Here is a 22,995-nt window from a genome sequence, read left to right on the forward strand (position 1 = left end):
GGGAAATGACAACACCCCAGTCTAAGCAGGATACATGGCTCAGACAGATCCTTCAGGAATGGAGGAGTGAGAACCAAGACCTGCTGAGGTCTTTCTGAGAGGGGAGGAAATGCAGAATGGGTAGTAGAGGAAGATAAGCTATAAACACCAGGGGAGGACATGTGACCAGTTACAGAAACAATGACTGCAACTGCCATTGGGTGTCTCTGTCTTACTGTGTTAAACATAAGTTTGTTTGAAATCTGCATGCTATAGTACTGATCTGCCAGGCACGATGTGCCCACTGGTACAACAGTGGCATGAAGGCTGGGGGGCAACCAACTGCTCTCCGATTGAATATGAGATCTGCTACCCAGGAAGTCTGCTATCTCATGCCTGCTATCAACCTGGTTAGAAGCCCGTGGCTGGGGGCGGGGCCTAAGTTCTCGAGGGGAGCCTACTACAGTTGACTTGCTAAATGGTCATGTTGTCGCATTACCTTCTAAATATTGATTGTTCTATCCATAGATTTGTGCTGCTGTCGTCAGCCTTGACCAGAGAAGCTTCTTTTGGCAGTGGCCGTGTGTCGTGGAATATTAACTTAAGATGTGTATTACATGTGTTTACGCTGTGGAACATTTGTTTAATGGTGCAAAGACGTGTTCCATTTGTTTGATGAAATAAAATTAACCCCGGGTCAGGAGGCTGAGTCAGCAACCAGCTGACAGGAAGTGGAGAGGGATGGAAGTCTAGAGTCAAGGGGTACATGGGATAATTAGTTAAGAAGAGCTGGTTAGAAATATGCCAGGCCAAGGCCGGGCATTCATGAGAGAGAATAAGGTTCCGTGTGTGATTATTCAGGAGCTGGGTGGCGGGCCCCCTTAAAAGAGCCAAAAGAGTGAAGAATAAAAACCAGCAGCAGCGGCAGCGGCAGGGGTTAATATAGAGATGCATAACTGACTGGTCAAAGGGCTGGGGAACAGTAACTGTGGGTGCTTTGTCCTAAACAGGACAGCACAATCTCCCCCAACCCCAAGGCGCACACATATGTCAGGGCCAGGGGACGGGGAGGAGTGCTGTGATATAGCGCGGCCATTATACTCAGGAGCTTGTGGTAGCTGCAACTACCTGCCCAACAGTCCAGCCTAGATGGGGGAGGGGCTCATGAGGGGCCGTCCGTGCAGGGGAGCTCTTGGCAGCTGACAGCTGCGAGGTGAGGAAAAGTCATTGTTCTTTTCTTTAAAAATTAATTAATTCATTCATTTATTTGTTTGTTCGTTTGTTTATTTGTTTATTTTGTTTTTTCGAGACAGGGTTTCTCTGTGTAGTTTTGGTGCCTGTCCTGAATCTCGCTCTGTAGACCAGGCTGGCCTCAAACTCACAGAGATCTGTCTGGCTCTGCCTGCTGAGTGCTGGGACTAAAGGCGTGTGCCACCACCACCACCTGGCTTAAAAAAATACTTTAGATTCACTCTTATTTTATGTGTCTAGATGTCTTGCCCACGGGTCTGTGCACCATGTGTCTGCACTGTCCACAGAGACCAGCAGAGGGTGCCAGATCCCACGGAACTGGAGTTACAGATGGTTGTTAGTGGCCATGTGGGTGCTGGGAATCCAACCTGGGTTCTTTGCAAGAGCAGTCAGTGCTCTTAACCCCTGAGCCATCTCTCCAGGTCCCAGAAAGTCATTTTTCTTTGGGAGTGTGGCTGCTGGCAGGTTACCTTGGCTCCAGCAGCAGATCCCATACCTGTGCATACACAGGCCCCACAGATTGGATTCAGTGGGTTGTAAGGGAGAGAATAGAAAAAAAAGACATGAAGTTAGAGACAATATCCAGAGGGAGTTGAATGTGATAAAATTACATTATATACATGTATGAAATGCTCAAAGCATAAATAAAATACTATGTAGAAAGAATGCTTATTCACTCAGCAGATATTTGCTTTTCTTCATTTATATAGTGTAATACTGAGATGATATTCACGTGTAAGTGCTGTAAATATATATCATCATACCTAAGTTATAGGACACTAAAAGGCTAAGCATTCCTCAAGGGACTTCGGCACTTATTCGGGGGTAGGGACAGTATGTTTGTAGTCGTATGTAAGACAGTTATATCATTTCAGGTGGAATTATGACTTTGTTATTGTTTTCATTTGGAAAGTAAGAACGGCATAAGGAAATGTGATTGTCTAGTTGACAAGGGAGCCAATCTAATAAATCCCCTTTTTGTATCTACTGTTTCTGGGCCCAAGAGATGGCTCATCAGGTAGGGTGCACGCAGCCAACTTAATAGTCCGAGTTCTATCCTCAGGGCCTACGTAGTTAGGAGAGAACCGAAGGGAGTTATCTCCAATCTCCATACATGTTTCATGGTACACATAAGTACACATACATACATACATACATACATACTTGAAGAAAAAAATAAATAGTACATATTTAAAAACCAATACCTAGACAACCCCAACAAATACACTGTTTACTTCGTTTTTGCCTTTTAATCACTTACCACGTAGCCTACACACGGGCTGGAAGGGTCTCAGGTGAGCCTCCATTTACTTTCCCCCATAATTGCCTCAGCGGGGCAACTGAAGCAGTGTGCTCAAACCGTCGCCTGACGGGGCAGCCCCAGGCCAGGGCACAGCAATTTCCTCCGCAGCTCCCCAAGCACCCCAGCATGTGCCCCCAGGACACAGTGGTAGCTACAGCAGTGCAGGAGTGACTCCGTGGGTGACGAACCGGGAGAGATCTGTCTGTTGCTCCCACCTCTGAACCTAAGTGGCACAAAGTCAAAGGCACTTATTTGGGGGGTACAGCTTCCTGAAACGACCACGTCCTCAGGATGTGGCTGGTGAGACAATACCAGCACATTCAACTCGGGAGAAAGGTGGCTGAGGGTTTGAGGGTGGTCTGTCACCTCTTCTAGACTCTGGGAGCAAGCAGAGGTGCAGAGTCCTTTAGAGGAGGTCCCCCAGACACCAAAGCCTGGAGAAAGTGTGAGCAGAGCCTCCCAGCTGGGCCACTGGCCCGGGAAAGGACATCGTGACACCAGGTATGATTTCCAGAAATTTATTGGAAACACAGTACAAACTGACATGTAGATAGCCTCTCCTACAGACAGACAGGCCACACTGGCATGGCGTGGGAGAGGGCTTTCCCGAGCACTGAGGCCTGCTCTGGTTAGTGCTCATGGCAAGGGGGAACCAGAGACTCGGAGAAGAGGAACAGGCAGGCGGGGCACACAGAAACCAGGACGTGGCTTTCCAGGAGGAAGCACAGGCAGGGCGTTTTAGTGGGCAGATTCCTCCAAAGGAAAGCAGGGACAATTGTAAAGAAAGGCTTTCTCTTGCTCTGTTGACCCAACAGAACGAAAACAATCTACAAAACCCAAGCAGGCCACTCCTGCACCTCCTTCCCCGAGGACCAGCCAGGCTCTGAAGACACACAGCGGTGTACCTGCCACAGGGCTGCTCCGCACCAGCCCTCCCCAGCTCTCCCCTGCTGCATGCTGGGGGCTGAGTCTGCAGGCTCCCAGGGTAGTTGGCTTCTTGCTGGAGCCAGCTAGTGGGGGGCACCCACAGAAACCGACAAGGCGGGAGGGAGAGGCCAAGTTCTTTCTCCCCTCTGACTCCTCATGGCTTTGGTTCCTTCCCAGCGGCCCTGGCCTATGGTAACATAGCCTCTTCACTGTGTACAGCTGACCTGTGCTTCTTCCCCTGAGCCCTGCTCTTCTTGCTTCTGTATGAATCCTAAGAACAAGTTTTGCTTTCCTGATTGGGCCCTGAGTGACGGACACTGGGCCACAGGCAAGGCAGTACTGTGGGAGCTTCCAGCAACTTCCTTGGGTCCCGCTCTTCTGCACACCCTTAGTTTATTAGAGTGGTGGCAATATCCGGGGACAGAAGGGACGCCTTCTTGTGTCCTCCCAGGGGGTCTAGCACTACTGTGTGCCTGTGAAGTTAGCCTGTTCGCCCACTCATCTGTCACTGAGCAACAAGGACAAGCCATTGACATACACAATGGCAACATTGTGCGCCCCCAGAAAGGCTGTGACCAGAAACCCTCTCAGCACCACGTGCTCAGAAAGGCAAAGGCAAAGGACCAGGTCCATGTCTTATTGACCCTGGAGCATTCCTTCAGCATTCTGGATCTTCCCAGTTATCAGGTGGAGCAAAAAAATGCTTAGTGACGTCGGGAGACGAGGCTACAAGAGCCAGCTCTCACAAACAAGGAGAGACAGAACATCCTGGGTCCGAGGGGCTCAAAATGAGCTGTGCTTTTCCCAAAGCTGACCGTGACCTAGGCTAGGGCAGGCCTCCTGTGCCTCTACCAGCCCTGCGGAGGACCTTCTCCAGATCTCCCGGACCTGGTAGAGAGAATGAAAGCCTCAGCAGTCAGGGTGACTGACTGTTAGCAGGGTGAGCTGTCTGTCACTCATGACGCAACAGGGTAGAAGAGGAAAGTAAACAGGGAGGCAAGAATCCCCCCCCCCCATGTCTATAGGCCACCCGAACCCAGGGTGGGGCCAGAGACGCAGTCCTGTTATGTCCTTTTCCTCCAGAGAAGAAATACCCCAATGGCCAGCTGCTCCATCTCTTGGGTCTTTGCTGACGGGAACACTATAGGGAAGTGACCCCACCCACACCTGTTTCACGGAGCACCGCTGACCCAGCCCCACCTGCAAGGTCCCAAGCCATGGCCCAGCCGTGGTGGGAACTTGTCATAGCTGTGTAGAGGCCAATAACGAAAAGCAATTCCTCCCCAGAGAGTCCTGGGAGAGGACAAGGCAGCTGGAACTCTGAACACGGTCCTCGGCCACACACCCCTTCTCTCTGCTGCACGGAACACAGACTTCCAGACATCAAATCATTTTTGTGACAACTTATTCTTCTTGGTGGGTGGGTGGGTGGGGCGTCAGTTCCAGCTGTGGCCACCCTGTCTTGCAATCATCTGCTTGGGAGTCCCTCCTCTCAGCCGCCCGGCCGCTTTAAGACACAGGCCCCAAGGTGGCTGTAAGGTCAGATTCTGTTTGCCTTGTCAGTACTGGGACTCTGTGCTCCACAGCCTGTCCCTGCTAATGGAGAGGTGGCCACGTCCTCTGCTCAGGGAGTTACTTTGGTGACTGTAACTGAGTGTGGAGGCTGGCAGAGGAGCCATCTAGGATGCCACTGAGGGCTTGTATCCAGGGCAATAAAACAGGCAGGTCTCCAGGGGCCCCGGCACACATGCTCACTAAAAAGCTGGAGGAGTGAGGGAATCACAAAGCCATCTACATCGATTCATATCTACAAATAGGATTTCCATCCTTTACCCCACCCCTCAGGCCCAACAGAGTCTACTTAAAATAAAATGGGGGGGGGGAGATTTGTGACCCACTAAAGGATCCCTCTACCCCGGCTACAGATCTTTGTCAGCTGGTTTAGCTATAAGGGAAGAGGGCAGTAGGCCAACAGCTTGTCACAGTGATGGCGCACGCTTGGCACAGTTAACACCCGCTCTCTGTGGGGCGCCCCAGGACCGAACGGAAACCAGTTCAACCCAGCGTCTCTCCAGCGACAGAGCAGATGCGGAGAGCCGCTTGCAGGCTGGCCAAGGTCAAGAACCGTCTGCTCCCCAGACCCTCGGGCCCCACAGAGGGTGGGAGTAAACCCTGCGTGGGATGCAGAAAGAGTCATTTCCTCCGTGAGGAGGGAAAGGCAGCCTATCGAAAAAAGCCGAGAGACACGAGAGCAAAGGCAGGGCCATGTTAGGAACCGCAGGAAGAGCGGCACATCCTGAAGGAGAAGCCGCTCAGAAAGATGCCATGTCCCTCCTGCGCATCACTTCACAGCAGGAAACAGTAGGGTGGGCACATGCAGGGAGGGCAGTGGGGCTCCGGTAAGGAGGCTGGCTAGTGGCTCCCTGCTCGCCTCAGTTCTCAGACACGTCCATTCTGGGACAGCAAGGTCTCTGGGAAGGAAGCTAGGTGTCTCTGGTTCACACACGGAGTCGCGGATACGGACTGCGCGCTCCTACAGTTTCTCCCCGGCCCCTCTAGGACGCCAAGGGGTGTACGCGGAGCTCTCCCACTGAAGGAGCCACCTTCTTTCCAGGCATGGCTGTGACCACCAGCGGGGACAGTAGCAGGTCTTGAAGTACAGGATGGAAGAGGGATAGCTCAGTCTGACACACAGCAGGTAAGTTCTGGAAAAGGGAAGAAACAAGATCAAGGCTAAACGATTTCTGACGGCGAACGCAAACTAAGCGTGCAGGGCAGGCGCCTCCCACCAACATGGCCACTGATGGGGGAGGAAAAGGAGGCTCGCACTATAGTTTAGAGATAGACCCAAGGGATAATGACACTCAAGCATCAAAGCCAAGATTTGGGTGCAGGCGCAGTGGCTGCCGGTGAGGCTCCTGCACCCCAGGCCAGTGGTTCTGTGTTCATCCACAGACCTTAGGGAACTTCCTGCTGACTGGGAGAAAATGAGCGCACTCAGCTGGGGGGAGCAGCCCACACTGTCCTTCAGCTGTTGTGATGGTGATGCCAACCCTCCCCGGCTATGGATACACTCTGTAGGAGTGAGTCTCAACCCCCAGTGTCACGGGGTCAGAACTGTCCCCACTCTGTCACCGCTGTGCATCTGGATTTGTGGCAGAAATGAATAACTGAACAGCCCCGACGTAGCTTGCCAACATGATCACTGCTGTCACGGTGTGGGGGAAGCTGAAGTGGGATGAAGATGCTTGGACATTCTCTCCCATCATCCACTGCAGCCCAGACAGAACCAACATGTTCGCTTTTACAGGTTCGATCCATCCTGAGGGACAGAGGATGGGGCTAAGCTGGAGTGTCACCTCCTGAGACTTTCGGGGACAGGGAAGGAACAGATGTACAGCCTGGTATCCAACAGGGGCTCATCAAATGTGTTAAAGGCTCAAATTCAGTTCAAGAATCAATGAACAGTGACTCTTCTGGTCCTCTTGTGTATTATGTAACCGCTTTAACCATTAGAACCTTAGGAATATCAGAAAGACTGAGCACTTGCTTACGGTCACACAGTGAGTACATTACAGAGTCAAGATCTAAACTCAGATCAAGTTTTCCCCACTCCACTGAGCCCCTCATTCTCCACCCAGCCCAGTAAGAGTATATATACTTCAGTGTCTGAGTGTGCCAGTATCTCTCAGAAGTCTGCTCCCCCACCTCTGGTGGGGAAGCCGTGGACTCAGATATTCACTTGTCCCAGCAGAAATACAACATCTGCTTGAATGCAGTATATACAGAGGCCACGTTTCTGACCTATCATCGTAAAGTTTTGCTAAACTCACCTGCTTGGGATTCAGAGCAACCCTCCCTGGTAGCTGGTCGCTCGATCGGGATCTGGAGTCCAGGCTCAGACCTGCTTTCCTCACACTGGCTTGAGACATGCTACCCCTCTACATGCCAGCAGAGTCCCAGTGCTCACATCCGCCCCCACGAGGTTGCCATTTCATTCTTTCCTGCCCAGACCTTCCCCAGCTCCACACATTTCCGGGAAGCAAGAACAGTGGGCATCACCAGGACTCACGCACACAACGCGGCAGCGGGTAGCAGATGGCCCCAGGGAAAGGTCTAACTCCCAGGTCTCCTTCCAGGACCCGAGACAGCCTCAGTCATTTATCTCTTTGCTCATGCGCAAACATGTTCATCTAGACTGGCCGCCTTTGCCATGGCTAACTCTGAGTCATAAGCACTTACTTTGTTTTCTGCAAAACGCTCCCTATTGGTTTGACTACTCAGAAGTACTTGAAGCCCGTGGACTTGGAGACTCTGCCCTCTGGCCAACCGATGCCACAAAAGCAAGCTCTTTTACAGTCTCTAGTTGCAGGCTTGTGAGTCCATGTCCTCCCCTTCCGAAAATCAGAGAATTCACCATCCGAATCTTGGAGGCTGGAAAGCAGATGGTGAGTGAGACTATGCATTTAAGAAAGCTACACTTGGGCCAGTGAGAGGGCTCAGTAGGTAAAAAAAGCACTTTGTGTGCAAGTCTGATGGCCTGAGTTTGATCCCTAGAACCCAGATGGTTTCGGGAGTTGTCATTTATATGTGTGGCCTCACATGTATGCATGCATGAGAGTGCATGGTGCGCGCGCACGTGCGCGCGCTGCCGCGCGCACACACACACACACACACACACACACACACACACGTGTTCTCTCTCTCTCTCTCTCTCTCTCTCTCTCTCTCTCTCTCTCTCTCCTCTCTCTTCTCCCCACCCCCCATGCCGGAAAGCTAGACTTGAGGCTGTCAGTGAAGCCGAGGGCCCAGTTTGTCCAAAGAATCCTCAAAGGGGCTCAGAAAGTGATACTGGGAATTGGAGGCGAAGACTGAAGTAACGGATGAGTTGAGAGTGGTTGGCTCAGCGAGCCCAGAGCTCTCCGGAGCTCAAGTCCACGGGCAACTGACTACTTCCCACCATGGCCGTGTATGTCTGAGGAAGATGACATTTGAGAGGGCAGGAGAGTGTGTGCTCTGAGCGGTGACTCTCCAGCGTGCAGGCAGCTAAACGCGTGCCCTCTGGGGAGGCCGCAGGAGGAAGCTTTGGGGACTCTGAGGAGTGCATGTGTCAAGACGCTACATCAAGACGCTGGCCTTTGGGGCTAACCGTTGGCTGCTGCGCAAACTCAGCAGCCCAAAATGTTGCGGTTGTTTCCTGCAATATTGCAATACCCAGGGCCTTACCTGTGCCAGGCAAGCACTCTACCAGCCCTCGGGTCACCAGGACAAAAATCTCTAACACACACACGCTAGAGTTGAGACGTAAAAACCAAAACGTTATCGATGACCTCTGAGAAGCAACAAAAGAGTTTCCATAAAGCATAAACAGCGAGATTTTTTTTTTTTTTTTTAAATTTTAAACGAGGAAAACCAAGGTAGAGAGGTATGGAAGGGTGGCTGGTGTTCTATTTCCTTCAACGGTAGGTTAATTTATATTGGACCAACTCTCTGGCCAATCAGATCTAGGCAAACTTAAACAACACCTTAAAAGCCACCCGGAGGTAGAGGTAGCGGAGAGGCTGTAGCCCCAGGACAGAGCGGGACTAGCTGAGGGCTACTCTCAACTCTGCCTTTCCTGTGAGCAATGAAACACAGAAAGCCCACTCAGGCAGAGAGCTGTGGCTTCACCGGGATGAGTCATCAGAGGTGAGAGTTCAAGGCTATCTACGCAGCTGTAAATCGGAGGAGGAGACCTTGAAAAGGAAGGGGACTCAGGGAGCACTCAGATGTTCTTACACACAGCCCAAATCACAGGCTCCTTCCTGGCGCATAAGTACAGGGCTAAATGATTTGAGCGGGACGTGAGCAGCCACCAGAAGACAGAATTTGGAGTTAAACTTCTGCCAGCTTACAGGGGCTGGGTCAACGGCATGGTTTTTCTACTGAAAACCCGGGAGGCTGAGCAAATCTCTAATCTTGAAACCAGTGGTTTCCAAACTTCCTAATCCCGAGACCTTTTAATACAGTCCCCCAACCATAAAATTACTTTAACTCTAGTTTTGCTACTGTTATGAATGGTGATGTAAATATCTATGTTTTCCAGTGATCTTGGGTAACCCCTATGAAAGGGTTCTTCGAGAAGGTTGAGAATCACTGTTTTAAACTAAGCCTCCACAGAATCACAGTGATCAGGGCTGGAGAGATGGCTCCGTAGTCAAAGGGCTTACCATGAACGCACGGGGACCAGATTTGGATCTCCAGAACCCACATAAAGTGCCAGGTGGCCATCGTGGTCTGCCTGTAATCCAAGCTTTGCAAGGGGGAGATGGGGATCCTCCAGAGAAAGCTGGTTAGCAAGACTAGTCCCATGGGGCCCGACTGAGCGCCCCGGCCTCGGCGAGGTGGAAGAGTTGATCATGGTTCCCAACATCATCAGCCTTGGCCTCCACATCACACGCACCGGTAAGCCCACACACGTGCAAGCACGCACAGACACACGCACCTCCTCTCCCTGAGACGCCAAAACGGAAAAAGGGAAAAGTAAGAATCAAGGTGATTCCAGTTTATCTACCTGCTAGAGCAAGACATGGCGGAGGGAACAGAAGCCGGAGGCTCTGCAGTTTGTCATTCACAGTGACTGCCATTCTAAGTATCAGAGGGGAGAAGCAGGAAAATGGAACCGACAATCCAAAGAAAAATGTCAGCAGAAGATAAACGTGAGAGTTAGCTGTTAGAAGGAGCCGACACGGCATCAAACTATCTGCCATAGATATGTTAAATAAGCTAGAGAAGAGGCTGTGATGGGCGACAACGTGGTATGCTTCTTCTTTTCTTTTTTTAAAGAGATAGGGTCTCACTCTATAACTCAAACTGGCCTTGAACTTGACATGGTGCCTAGACGTGCCCTGAACTCATGATCCTCTTGTCTCAGACTCCAAGTCCTGGGATTACAGGCCTGTGCCACCATGGCTGCCCCTCGGCTGTATTTTAGAAATATAAAAGGAGGGACCCATGCCCTGGATTCCAGCACTCCAGAGGCAAAGGCAGTTGGATCTCTGTGAATTCAGGCCAGCCTAGTCTACATAGAAAGTCCAGGCCAGCCAGGGCTACACAGTGAAGCCCTGTCTAAAAAAAATAAAGAAATAAAGACATTAATATAAAAATACTATATGGCCAAGCAAGGTGCACACACCTTTAATGCCAGCACTCAGGAGGCAGAGGCAGGAGGTCCTCTGTGAGCTCCAGGCCAGCCAGGGCTACAGAGAGCCTGTCTTAAATTTTAATTTAATTAACTAATTAAAATGGCAATAGAATATCACTTTATGGGATTTTTCAGATCTGTAAAGGAATGATGTACACTGGCTTTGGAGATGCCATTTGATTCATTTCCTTTCAAATTTAATAAAACAAGAAAAAGCTCATTAGAAAGCACAGGCCTGTGATCACAGCACTCAGAAAAGTGCGCAGGAGGATTGAGTCTGAGGCCAACTTGGGCCGCATAGTGAGACCATCTCAAAGGAAAAAGAAAGAGAAAAAGAAAAAGAGTGCTTGGCTAGCATGCGGAAGGACATGGGTTCGACCCTGAGAATTGAAAAGAACAACAAACTGAAAATAGACTGCTAGCAAGAGGCTGTTTAGCTAGCATGCACGAGGTCCTGGGTTCGATTTCCAAGAATGCAAAAACAAAGCAAACACCTAAAGACAATTTTCATTGCATTTTATTATTTTTAAATATTTTTATAAAATTTTCATTACATTTTATTAGTGTGTGTGTGTGTGCGTGTGTGTGTGTGTGTGTGTGTAGACATGTGCGTACCACAGTGCACGTGGAGGTCAGAGGGCACTTGCAGGAGTCGGTTCTCTCCTTTCACCATGAGGGTCCCCGGGGTCAAACTCAGGTCACAGGCTTGGTGGCAGTGCCTTTACCTGCTTAGCCATCGTTCCGGCCCTAAAAACAATTTTTTAAAAAAGAGATGAAAAAAGAAAGAAAAGTGATGTGGCCATACTGATATCAGAAGAAGTAGACTACTAGATAAGAAGTATTAACAGTGATAAAGAAGGTCACCTCACAGTGATAAAATGTTAGAAAAAGACATAAAAATGATATATGCATATACACATACATGTCCCAACAGAATTTTAAAAATACACGAAACAAACACTGACACACTAATGGGAAAACAGACAAATCTGATTAGAAAGTTAAGCTGAGACAGTTCTCCAGACACTAGAGGAGGTCCAGGCATGCACATGTCAGAGATAATCTTTTTGATTGTGTTAACTGAGGTGAGATCTGCCCACTGTGGGTGGCACCCACCATTCCCTAGGTGAGATCTGCCCACCGTGGGTGGCACCATTCCCTAGGTGAGATCTGCCCACTATGGGTGGCACCCACCACTCCCTAGGTGAGATCTGCCCACTGTGGGTGGCACCATTCTCTAGATGAGATCTGCCGCCGTGGGTGGCACCCACCATTCCCTAGATGAGAGCTGCCCACTGTGGGTGGCGCCATTCTCTAGGTGAGATCTGCCCACTGTGGGTGGCACCCACCACTCCCTAGATGAGATTTGCCCACTGTGGGTGGTACCATTCTCTAGGTAAGAGCTACCCACCGTGGGTGGCACCCACCATTCTCTAGGTGAGCTCTGCCCACTGTGGGTGGCACCCACCACTCCCTAGGTGAAATCTGCCCACTGTGGGTGGCACCATTCCCTAGGTGAGATCTGCCCACTGTGGGTGGCACCCACCATTCCCTAGGTGAGATCTGCCCACAGTGGGTGGCACCGTTCCCTGGTCGGGATCCTAGACTGGAGAAAGGAGACTGAGCAGGTGCATGCATTCACTCTGTCTTCTTCCTGACTCTAGATCTGACGTAACCAGCTGCTTCAAGCTCTTGCTGCTTCTGCCTCCTCACCACGGGGACTGTACCCTCAAACTGTGAGCCAAATAAACCTTTTCTCCCTTAAGGTTTTTTTGCTTTTTTTGTTTTTTCTTTTTGGTCAGGTACTTTACTGAAGCAACAGAAACAGAGACTAAGGCAGAGGGCATTCCCCATTTCCTTGCTGGAGCCTGGGAGATCTCTGAGCCTAGGAGCCTTTGTACATTGGTTTCCGGGATAGGTCTTTACTTACCAAGGCATCTAAATTCAATACTGAGAGTTTGAAGAATAGCTCACAAATACTGCTCTGTGACACAGCCTGGTTGAGTTCCCAGCACCCACACAGTGGCTCACCCATCAGTAACTCCAGTCCCAAGGGAATCTGTCACCTTCTTCTGGCCTCCCTGGGAAACAGGTACACATGTGGTGTCCATACACACATGCAAGTAAAACAGTCATAAACGTAAAAAGTAAAAATAAACAAGCCGGGCACGGTGGTGCAAACCTTTAATCCCAGTACTTGGAAGGCAGGCATGAGTGGATCTCTGAGTTTGAAGCCAGCCTGGTCTATATATCGAATTCCAGGATGACCAAGAATTGTTTTAAGAGACCCTGTCTTAAAACAATAACAACAACAACAACAACAACAACAACAACAACAAAAACCAAAACAAACAAAATCTTTTAAAAACCAAAACTGATCCAGTACTGCTTCCCAGCGGGCTCCTCAGACATTTGTGCCTGGTCACTGATGGTGAGACTAATCCAGGTAAACCAAATCCCTTTGCTTTCTCTTTCTTCTTTGCTTTTCCAAACACCTAAGCGACTCTCACACTAGAGACTTCGCTCTCTAGCCAGAGGTTTCCTTCAGGAAGGTCACCTCTATGGGTTACTGAGATGGGGACAGCCAGGGACAGGTTGGTTTTAAAGGCTTTGGTAATGGCCTGTGCAGGTAAACAACACTTAACTGAAGAAGCCAGCTGAAGATTCCAGGAACCACTGTGGACATCTGTCACTCTCCCAGGACCCCCACACCGAGAACTCCAAATTAGTCTTGTGGGAACACGTGAGTATTTTCTCCAGAGACAAACAAGTGTTCTCTGGGAGAAAATGTGCTATCAGCACAAACAAGTACAGGGAATGGCCGATCTGGAATCCTTCCAGAGAGCCTAAAATACCAGGCTGCTGATTAACCGTGCCTTATGTGCCCGGTCTATCTTCCTATCCAAGCCTTACCCCTATGGCTTCATAAGCTGAAGAAACCTCCACGGTCCTCAGACAACAACCCAGTAGTCTTCAAGCCCTCTCAATACACAAGGGACCCTGCCACACTGCTTCATCTTTAATAAACCCTGGGGCTATGCGGCCCTTTGTATTCTTTGTGTTATATGGACTGCTGGAGCTGGGACCTGGGGCCATGCACACCGTAGGCAGATACGGTACCACCAGTCCACCTTCCCCAAACTCCTAGTAGCCCAGTCTTTCCTCTCTATTACCTCTATCTCCCCAGAGCTGGAACTACAGATGTGTGGCACCACAATCAAACTGTGCAGTGGTAGGGATCAACTCCAGGGTCTGTAGGCGCTGCACCAACTGAGCTAAATCTCCAGCCCCAAATGTCTTTTAAATACAGAATTTAGAATACATATTTAACCCACGTATGACACTCTACCTGAGACTAGAAGACCAGAGGTGAATCTAAAGAAACTTGACGTTCTTCCATAAGCAATGCTTTAGAACATTCAAAAGGGAAACTGTGGTCTTTGGAAATGACATAAAATTGCTGACAGAAGGCAGCCGGGGCCCAAGCATGCCTGGGCGTGCCATCCGCTGTCTTTGGCAGTCTATTTTTATTGGCATTTGTGAAGGCAGCAGATGCAGGCATCGCGATCCAAAGCTGGTCCAGTGGCTCTCACCACCACCCCTTTCCCAGAGCCGGGATGCCAACAGTTGGACTTGTTGAATCATCGACTCCACAAACAAGTCATCGATCATCCCATCCCAGATCATAATATTGTACTTGGAGAGCCATCCCAAGTAGATACCCTCTCCCTGGGAGAGTCAGAAAAATGACATCACTCAATTCGGAAGATAAAGAACAGTCTACAGCACAGCAGTGTGCCTCGGGGCACATAAGCCAGCGGAGAGAGGATTAAAAAGGGGGCTGTTATACAATCCATCACTTTTTCCAGCCGGCTGCTCTGGCCCCATCCCACATCTCTCTGGGACCTATGGTTTGGCTTCCCCAAAACACTGAGTCTTATTCAGTAACTCCTAAAACAATAGCCGTGCCATCCTAGGCCAAGGTTAAGGGCATCTCCAGCTGTGCCCCAATGGTCAATATCAGTTCACAGCAGGAGTTTTCCTCCAGGTCCCCATGTGATAATGATGACGTCATAGCACGGGATCAAAGCGGTGTGACGAAGGGTCAGTGGACCAACCGAGGCCCGAGACCTGACACACTGGGAGGTGACAGTGTCTTCTGAGGAGGTCAGGGGAGGCTGAGAGGCTCATGAAGCCCATCTGCTCTCTTCTTTCTGGGGTTTCTATTTTTTAGATTTAGTCTTCACTGTGAAAAACACTCTGCGCTGTCTGGAGATCTCAGCGTTCCAAGCCTCTGCTGTAGGTTTCTAATTATACAAGCCTACGAGCAAGCAAGCCCTCTCTGGAAACTTAATTCCCGTCTTTGCTGCTCCTTGGAATTAATTAATCAAAGGCAATTTCTCTGTAAAGATGCCACACCCCCTCGTGTGCAAATACACACAGGAACACAACAACTGTCTGCCTCTGCATCCTCAGTCGCTGGGGCTGTGAGTAAAAAGCACTGTGAGTGGCCCCGGAGCCACGTTAGGAGAATCACGCGTTTGGGTAAGAAATATAGATAGCTGGGCGTGTAGCTCAGTGGTAGAGCACCTGTATAGTATGTACAGTGCCCCAAATTCAATCCCTAGCAGGGGGGAAAAAACACTGTGTGTGTGTGTGTGTGTGTGTGTGTGTGTGTGTGTGTGTGTGTGTAGCTAGGGCATGAGGTTACCTGCCCAAGATGGGAGCGTGTTCCAGGAAAGACTCCCCCATTCATGCTCTTGCAAGCTTTGCTAATTAAACTCACAAATATAAAAGACAAAAAAGCAGGAAGGGGGCATGCTGGGAGGAGGGGATAAGTGGGAAGGGGAGGGGTGGTGGTGAAAATAACCTAAATTCATTAAACGCATGGATGAAATAGTCTATAAATAAAAAAAGAGATATAGGTATAAGGAACAAGCTGACATTTAATTTATATATGATATATAATTCACAAGACTACAAAACCGGTCGGCAGCTTTCCTTTTTCAAATTAAACTTTAATAGTAATTTTCCAAGTCTTTCCCCTCCTTCTCTTCTTCTTGTGATAGGATCTCATGTAGCCCAGGCTGTCCTCAAACTTGCTACGAGGCAGAGGAAGGCCTTGAACTCCCGATTCCCCTGCCTTCACCTCCCAAGTGCTGGGACTACAGGCGTGCACCACCTTACCCACTGGAAAGCTAATTCTCTCTCTCTCTCTCTCTCTCTCTCTCTCTCTCTCTCTCTCTCTCTCTCTCTCTGTGTGTGTGTGTGTGTGTGTGTAAGTACACACATGTAGATCAGAAGTCTACCTTGAGTATCGCTCCTTAGATGCCATCTACCCTTTTTTTTTTTTTTTTTTTTTTTTTTTTGAGACAGTGGCCTGGAGCTCACCAAGTAGGCCAGGGAGCCCAAGGAATTGGCCTCTCTTGAGCTGGGATTATGAGCAGGTGTCTTTAAGAAAAGTTACTTATTTACTTTTTTTATGTTTTATCTACATGTACGTCTGTGTACCACAAGTGTGCTTGGCATCCTCGGAGGCCAGAAGAGGTCATTAGATGCCCTGGGACTGGAGGTGTGGACGGTTGCTAGCCGCCATAAAGGTTCTGATAATCAAACCTCTCCCTCTGAATGAGTGGCCTGTGCTCTTAACTGCTGAGCCATCCAGCCTGCCTGTCCTCCTCCCCACGCACCCATTTTTGGCTTTCACACGGTTTCTCTGTGTCGTCCTGGCTGTCCTGGAACTCACTGTAGACCAGGCTAGCCTTGACCTCAGAGATCCGCGTGTGTCTGCCTCCTGAGTGCTGGGATCAAGGGCATGCACTTGCATACCCAGCTCTCTCCAGCCCTTTGGTACAACGTGTGTTCTGGAGATAAAACACAGGCCTTTCTACATGCAGGGCCAGCACTTCTACCCAGTGAGCTACAGCCCCAGCCCTGGAGACGGGATCTGAACACCTACTGGACACCTGCTATGAGGCAGAGGCTGCAGGGGAGTGTCTGGTTTAATTTAAATGCATTTCACCTCTTTTCTTTTTCCCCTTCCTTCTGAACACGAATGCTACAGGGGACAAGATGTGGACGGAGGGGCTTGGGAGAGTCAGGGAATGGAGAGAACAGGCTTTTGTTAAACACTTACTTCATAGTTAGGGCAAAAGACAAACCGAACCAAACCCAAAGATAACTGAATACCTACTGTGTTTTCCTGTGTATCTGCAAACAGACCTCATCTCTCATACCCAGGAAGCATCAACATTTCCAATGAACATGCCTCACTCAATACACCCTAGGGTCCTTATTCATCTGGAGGACAACACAAGTGGGGAGTTCAAATCCCACTACAGCTACTTGCTAGCAATGTAACTTTGGGCAAGTCACTTACCCTGTCTGAGCTGCTCATTTTTTTTCTACTACAAAAATGCAAGTTTAACAATACATCATAATCAGAGGGGCGGTGGTGCCGCACATCATTAATCCCAGCACTTGGGAGAAGCAGAGCCAGTCGGATCTCTGAGTTCAAGCCCAGCCTGGTCTACAAAGCAAGTTCCAGGACAGCCAAGGCTACCCAGTGAAACTCTGTCTCAAAAAACTAAAGCAAACCAAACAAACAAAACAAAAACAAAAACCCACTTACATAAAGTGTTGGGGTGGTGGAACGATACAATGTATAAAAAACTTCATCATGAGAATAGTTCTGTAAGGCAAACGTGATCATTGCTTTACAGATTCAAAGAGCAGAAAGCAGGTGCAGAGAAGCCAAGTGAGTCACCCAAGGCCTCACGGGAGCCATCGGAGAAGCCTGAGATTAATTCCAGCTCCTGCAAACTCTTGGCTGCCTGTCTCCACTGCCCACGGCACAGATGTGCCTATCTCCCCTCCTGCCCTCTCTCGGGCTCCCAGAGAGACACAGAGAGCTTCCCTTAAAGAGCCCACCCCCGAGTCACTGGACACTGCCCCGTGGGGCAGGTTCGCAGTCTGCCACAATGCAAATGACATCAAAGTGCCTCTATGTGTGTCAGAAAATCGGGGTGACCACACAGGGCCCAGCACCAGACCACGCTGACAAGGCGCCCCCAGGTATAGGACTCTCAAATGGACTGTGCTATTCCTGCTCCCTGTACTGAGGCGTCTGATATGTGAGTCCATCTTTCCTGGTGGGCTTAGTTCCAGAGGGTGGGTACAGGCTGTGTGTGGTCCAGTGCCTTGGGGCTGGCTTGTTCTCCGCCCCTAGTCTATAGCAGGGCCAGGTAAAAGACAGTGGCTCCCATAAAGCAGTAAGAAATGGCTTGTTCTGGAGGGGTGAGGTGGTCGGGGGATGTAGCTCAGCGGCAGGCTGCTTCCCCAGCATGCACCAAGCCCTGGGTTGGGTCCCCAGTGCTGCCCCATACACTAGGCATGCTGGCACATGTCCACACTTCTGCACTCAGGAGGTAGAGGCAGGATGACCACACGTTCCAGGTTTGAAGGAAGCCTGGGATATTGTCTCAAGAGAAAGAAAAATAATTTTTAAAAATGCCTGGAAAAATGCTTTCTTCCTGCAAATATGGAGAGTTCCCAGCATGAGGAACTGGAAATGCACCCTTGCTGGCTGGCTGCCATGTTTCGCTGCCAGGATGTTCCAGCTTTACCACAAGCCTGGAAATACAGAACCGAGGAACTTGGGCTCTGAACGCCGTGGAATTGCAAGCTAAACAACTTTTTCCTGCCTAACAGAAAAGAAAAAAAAAAAAAAAACCCGAAAGGCAAGGCTGGGAGAGTGAGAGAGAGGAGACGGGAAGCTGGGCGGTGGAAACGTTCAGTAGAAGCAGGTTGTTTCCAGACAAATTAGTTCCATCTATCAACACCCTCTGCAGTGTGCTCATCTGTCGGCTATGGTAATTAAGTCGCTGTGCTAATTGATTTCATTATTGTATCACACAGGGCAAAGCTTTCCCATGAGTCTGGAACTACTCTGGTAACTAGCAGTACTAACTACGCCGTGAAAACGCGCTACAGTGACCGCACACTTTGCAGCACTGGGTTAGTCGGGACCCGTATCGGGAGAGAAGAAACGGGGCTGTTGTTCCGAGGGAAGGGCCCACTGGGAATTTGTGTCTGTAACAGGCTGGCCTCTGGGCTCCACTCCCAACCATCTCACGGCTTCCTGACACTCGAGACCAGGTTTCTAAAAAAAAAAAAATTTCTTTTCCAACCAGCTCCCTCTTCTCCCAGAAGGGGGTGCTAGAGAGCCACGAGGCTCCTTCCTGTTCAAAGCAACCACACCCAGGCAGCTTTAGGAGCAGTTCCAGACCCATCACACCACGTGAGAGAGAGGCCACCCCACGGAGGCTCCTGCATGCTCCCCAAGCAGGGCTGCTGGGGCCTCTGGAGCTGTGACTGCTGCTTCTTCCTCCTCTTCCTCCTTCTTTTTAAGACAGGGTTTCTCTGTGTAGTTTTGGAGCCTGTCCTGGAATTCACTCTGTAGACCAGGCTGGCCTCGAACTCACAGAGATCCGCCTGCCTCTGCCTCCCAGAGTGCTGGGATTAAAGGGGTGCGCCACCACCACCAACCTGCATCATCTTAAGCTTCTAAAGTGGGATAATTCCACTTTCTTGTGCCCTCTCAACTCAAGAACGTACACACCTGTTTCCTGTATCCCACCAATCAGTTGATCTGTTCTGCCTGCCAACTGGTGTTCTCTTGACTTCTTATATTAAACTGTCTGTTAAAATAGCTTATAGAGTTTCTGTATTTCTAAACAGTACTCATACTTCTTAAAAAAAAAAAAATTTAGGGCTGGAGAGATGGCTCAGCCATTAAAGAAAGGTTGGACTCACAACCAAAAATATAAAGAAGCATTTTTAATTTTATTTTTAATCATGTGTGTGAGGGGCCATGTGCACATGGCTGCAGTGACGGTGGAGAGCAGAGGAGGAAGCTGGAGTCAGGGGCTAGTGTGAGCCGCCTGGCATGGGCACTGGGTCTTCTACAAGAAGAGTATGCGCTAACCACTGAGCTGCCTCTCCAGCCCCTTCTGCTGTAAGATAGAGTCTGGCTATGTAATCCCGGCAGGTCTAAAAACGTAAGACTCCTCCCACTTCTTCCTCCTGGGTGCTAGGGTTCTGGGTGTGCCACCACCCCACCACACACTCTGGTGTAGCAGTTACTAGAACTGATTATGAAAGCCGCTGTACCTGACTTGGAGTCCATCCATGTAGTCACAGCTGGTAGTTTGGGAAATTACAATCCCCTCCCCTAGGTCCATTTTCCTTAACACTTTCCTTTGTGTGATTTATATTGCACACCTAAGTGGCCAGGACTGGGCTGGGCACATAGCTACAATGGTGTACAAAACAAGTTCCCTGGCCATCCCCGCCCCCAAGATCTTCTGGTTGCACTAACTGAATGAGGAGATGGAGGTTAAGTTCGCACACTGCAAGGCATGCTCTCACCAGCTTCCTTTCCAAGCTGTGACAGACAGCAGACCGGGGAGTTTCGATAACTGAGTGTCTCTGGAGAATGGAGGCAGGTGTCTCTCCCAGCAAGCCGCTGGCCCCATCGGTACAGCACAGGAACTCGTCGTGTGCTATACCCATGGGCCCCCTTTAGAGCACAGAGGCAGGGGCCTTGCGACAGCACTCATCCAGAGAGAGATGGGGCAACCTGTTCTAGAGACGGAACATCCCAGGTGAAGCTCCGAGGAGATGGTGACCCATGACAACCAAGCTGCAGGACAGGGCTGGACTTGGCTCCAGAATGGCCACAGGGAGGAGTGAAGGAAGATTTCCTAAAGTGGTTCTTCCGACATCGGCTACTGTAAAGACAGGTGAAGGGCTGGGGATGCAGCTCGGGTGGAGTGCTCGCCAGCTGCTGGGATCTGAATGGGAAATGTCCCCAGGTCACGGGAACACTCGGTTCCCACACAGTGGCCCTACTGGGGAGGCTGTGGAAGCTCTAGCAGGTGGAGGAAGTAGGTCAGCGGGGGTGGACCTTGAGGTTTTACACCTGGCCCCGTTTTCTGTTCACTGTTTCCTGACTGCTGACGCAATGTGACCAGTGGCCGCCCACTTCCGCCACCAAGCCTTCCTTATCATGATAGACTGCATCCCCTGGAGCTGTGAACCAAAACACGGCCTTCCTTCCTTAAGTTCCTTCTTCGAGGGTGGGTGTGGGAGGGGCATATGTTCATGTGGGTATGTACACATGTGTGGGGATGGGTGTGGGAGGGGCATATGTTCATGTGGGTAAGTGCACATGTGTGGGGATGGGTGTGGGAGGTGCATATGTTCATGTGGGTAAGTGCACATGTTGGGGATGGGTGTGGGAGGTGCATATGTTCATGTGGGTATGTGCTCGTGTGTGGGGATGGGTGTGGGAGGTGCATATGTTCATGTGGGTAAGTGTACATGTGTGGGTAGGTGTGGGAGGGGCATATGTCCATGTGGGTAAGTGCACATGTGTGGGTGGGTGTGGTAGGGGCATATGTTCATGTGGGTAAGTGCACATGTGTGGGGATGGGTGTGGGAGGTGCATATGTTCATGTGGGTAAGTGTACATGTGTGGGTGGGTGTGGGAGGGGCATATGTTCATGTGGGTAAGTTCACATGTGTGGGTGGGTGTGGTAGGGGCATATGTTCATGTGGGTAAGTGCACATGTGTGGGGATGGGTGTGGGAGGTGCATATGTTCATGTGGGTAAGTGCACATGTGTGGGTGGGTGTGGGAGGTGCATATGTTCATGTGGGTATGTGCACATGTGTGGGGATGGGTGTGGGAGGTGCATATGTTCATGTGGGTATGTGCACATGTGTGGGGATGGGTGTGGGAGGGGCATATGTTCATGTGGGTATGTGCACGTGTGTGTGGATGGGTGTGGGAGGTGCATATGTTCATGTGGGTAAGTGCACGTGTGGGTGGGTGTGGGAGGTGCATATGTTCACATGGGTAAGTGCACATGTGTGGGGATGGGTGTGGGAGGTGCATATGTTCATGTGGGTATGTGCACATGTGTGGGGATGGGTGTGGGAGGTGCATATGTTCATGTGGGTATGTGCACGTGTGTGGGGATGGGTGTGGGAGGTGCATTTGTTCATGTGGGTAAGTGCACGTGTGTGCAGACGTGTGTGGAAGTCTTCCCTATTGCTCTCCGCCTTGTTTTATTTTGAGACAGGGTCTCTCACTGAACATGAAGTTCACTGATTAAGCTAAACTGACTGGTCACTGAGCCTTAGAGATCCACCTGTTTACACAGCCACCCACCCGCTCAGCACCCTGTACTAGAGCTACAGACACAAGACACAATGTGCCTGGCTTCTAGAGGGTGCTGGGATAGCTCAGGGTCTCACACTTGTGTGGTGGGCACTGTTCTAACTGAGCCATCTCACCAGCCCCTATGCTTCTTATTGGGTCTTTTTGTTATAGCAGCGTGGAAGGTAACTAATACATATAATTAGCAGATATGGAGCCCTGGGTTCGATCCCCCCACATAAAATGGGCATTATGGCACATACCTGTAACCCCAGCTTGGGAGGAAGAGGCAGAGGAGCAGAAGTTAGTTTGTCTTCAACTACGTAATTAGTCTGAGCCCCGCCCATCTCAAATAGGAGGAGGAGGAAGAGGAGAAACCACAACCCACTTTATGTTTCTGCAGCAGGACTGTATAGCCGCCAAAAGCAAAGGGTATGATTAGATGCAAGAGAAAGAGTCAATCATCTATTTAAGCCTGAACCCAAAGTCCCTCAGCTGTGCGCAAGAAAGAGCTGGAATGAAATGCAGTTTCTACATTTTGCCATACTCTTTCCTTGGTTTTCTCATCAGGCACGTGGGGACAAGGGGCCAATGTTCTCACTGCTGTGACAGCGCATGTGTAAACCTGCTACGTGGCCAAACTCTCAAGAGCCACGTTCATAACACCCTGATACCTTACAAACGCAAACTGAACTCCTCACCTTCGGTATTCTACTCAGTGCGGCATGACTATGGCCATCGGACGTCACAGTAAAGGAGAGTCGGCCATGGGAAATTATTATTAGAAGGCCTATTCCGTATCCTTGCTCTAGGGCCTTGTTATAAGTAATTTACCGTCACTGAAGAATGTGGAGTCCATAAGGCATGGAAAGCCTGGAGAGAGATTTACTCATAAATAAATACCAGCACTTAAACAATAATGACAGCCTCAAACTCCAGGACGACCGAGGCGAACGATATATACCGCCAGGGTGATTTATTACTGTGCTGTTTAGGGTCCAAATGGTGAGATAATTCAATTCCACCTGAAGAGTCATTATATGGCCGAGCCTAAGAGAAGTGCTTTGGATGGGAGGCGATATTTCTCAGGTTTTCCATCTCAAACAAATTATTTCCGTATTTAGGATAT

The 22,995-nt window shown here is 49.9% G+C and overlaps 1 protein-coding gene across 4 annotated transcripts in view; it reads right to left on the minus strand.

The window, feature by feature from the left end:
- Nucleotides 1-5,904: 5,904 nt before the first annotated feature.
- The window catches only part of Mta3 (metastasis associated 1 family member 3), an 89,009-nt gene continuing 71,918 nt past the window's right edge, over nt 5,905-22,995 (minus strand). For 2 of the 4 annotated variants that reach the window (XM_059248348.1, XM_059248347.1), the window contains exon 14: nt 7,709-7,894. In XM_059248348.1, the coding sequence (XP_059104331.1) occupies nt 7,737-7,894 (158 nt within the window). In that variant the 3' untranslated portion in view covers nt 7,709-7,736. Of the gene's footprint in view, nt 6,166-7,708; nt 7,895-11,216; nt 11,391-22,995 lie in introns of those variants that run through there. The other 2 variants (XM_059248350.1, XM_059248349.1) reach the window with 2 other exon arrangements.

Source organism: Peromyscus eremicus, chromosome 22 (assembly GCF_949786415.1).
Source record: "Peromyscus eremicus chromosome 22, PerEre_H2_v1, whole genome shotgun sequence".
In the NCBI taxonomy this organism is placed as follows: Eukaryota; Metazoa; Chordata; class Mammalia; order Rodentia; family Cricetidae; genus Peromyscus; species Peromyscus eremicus.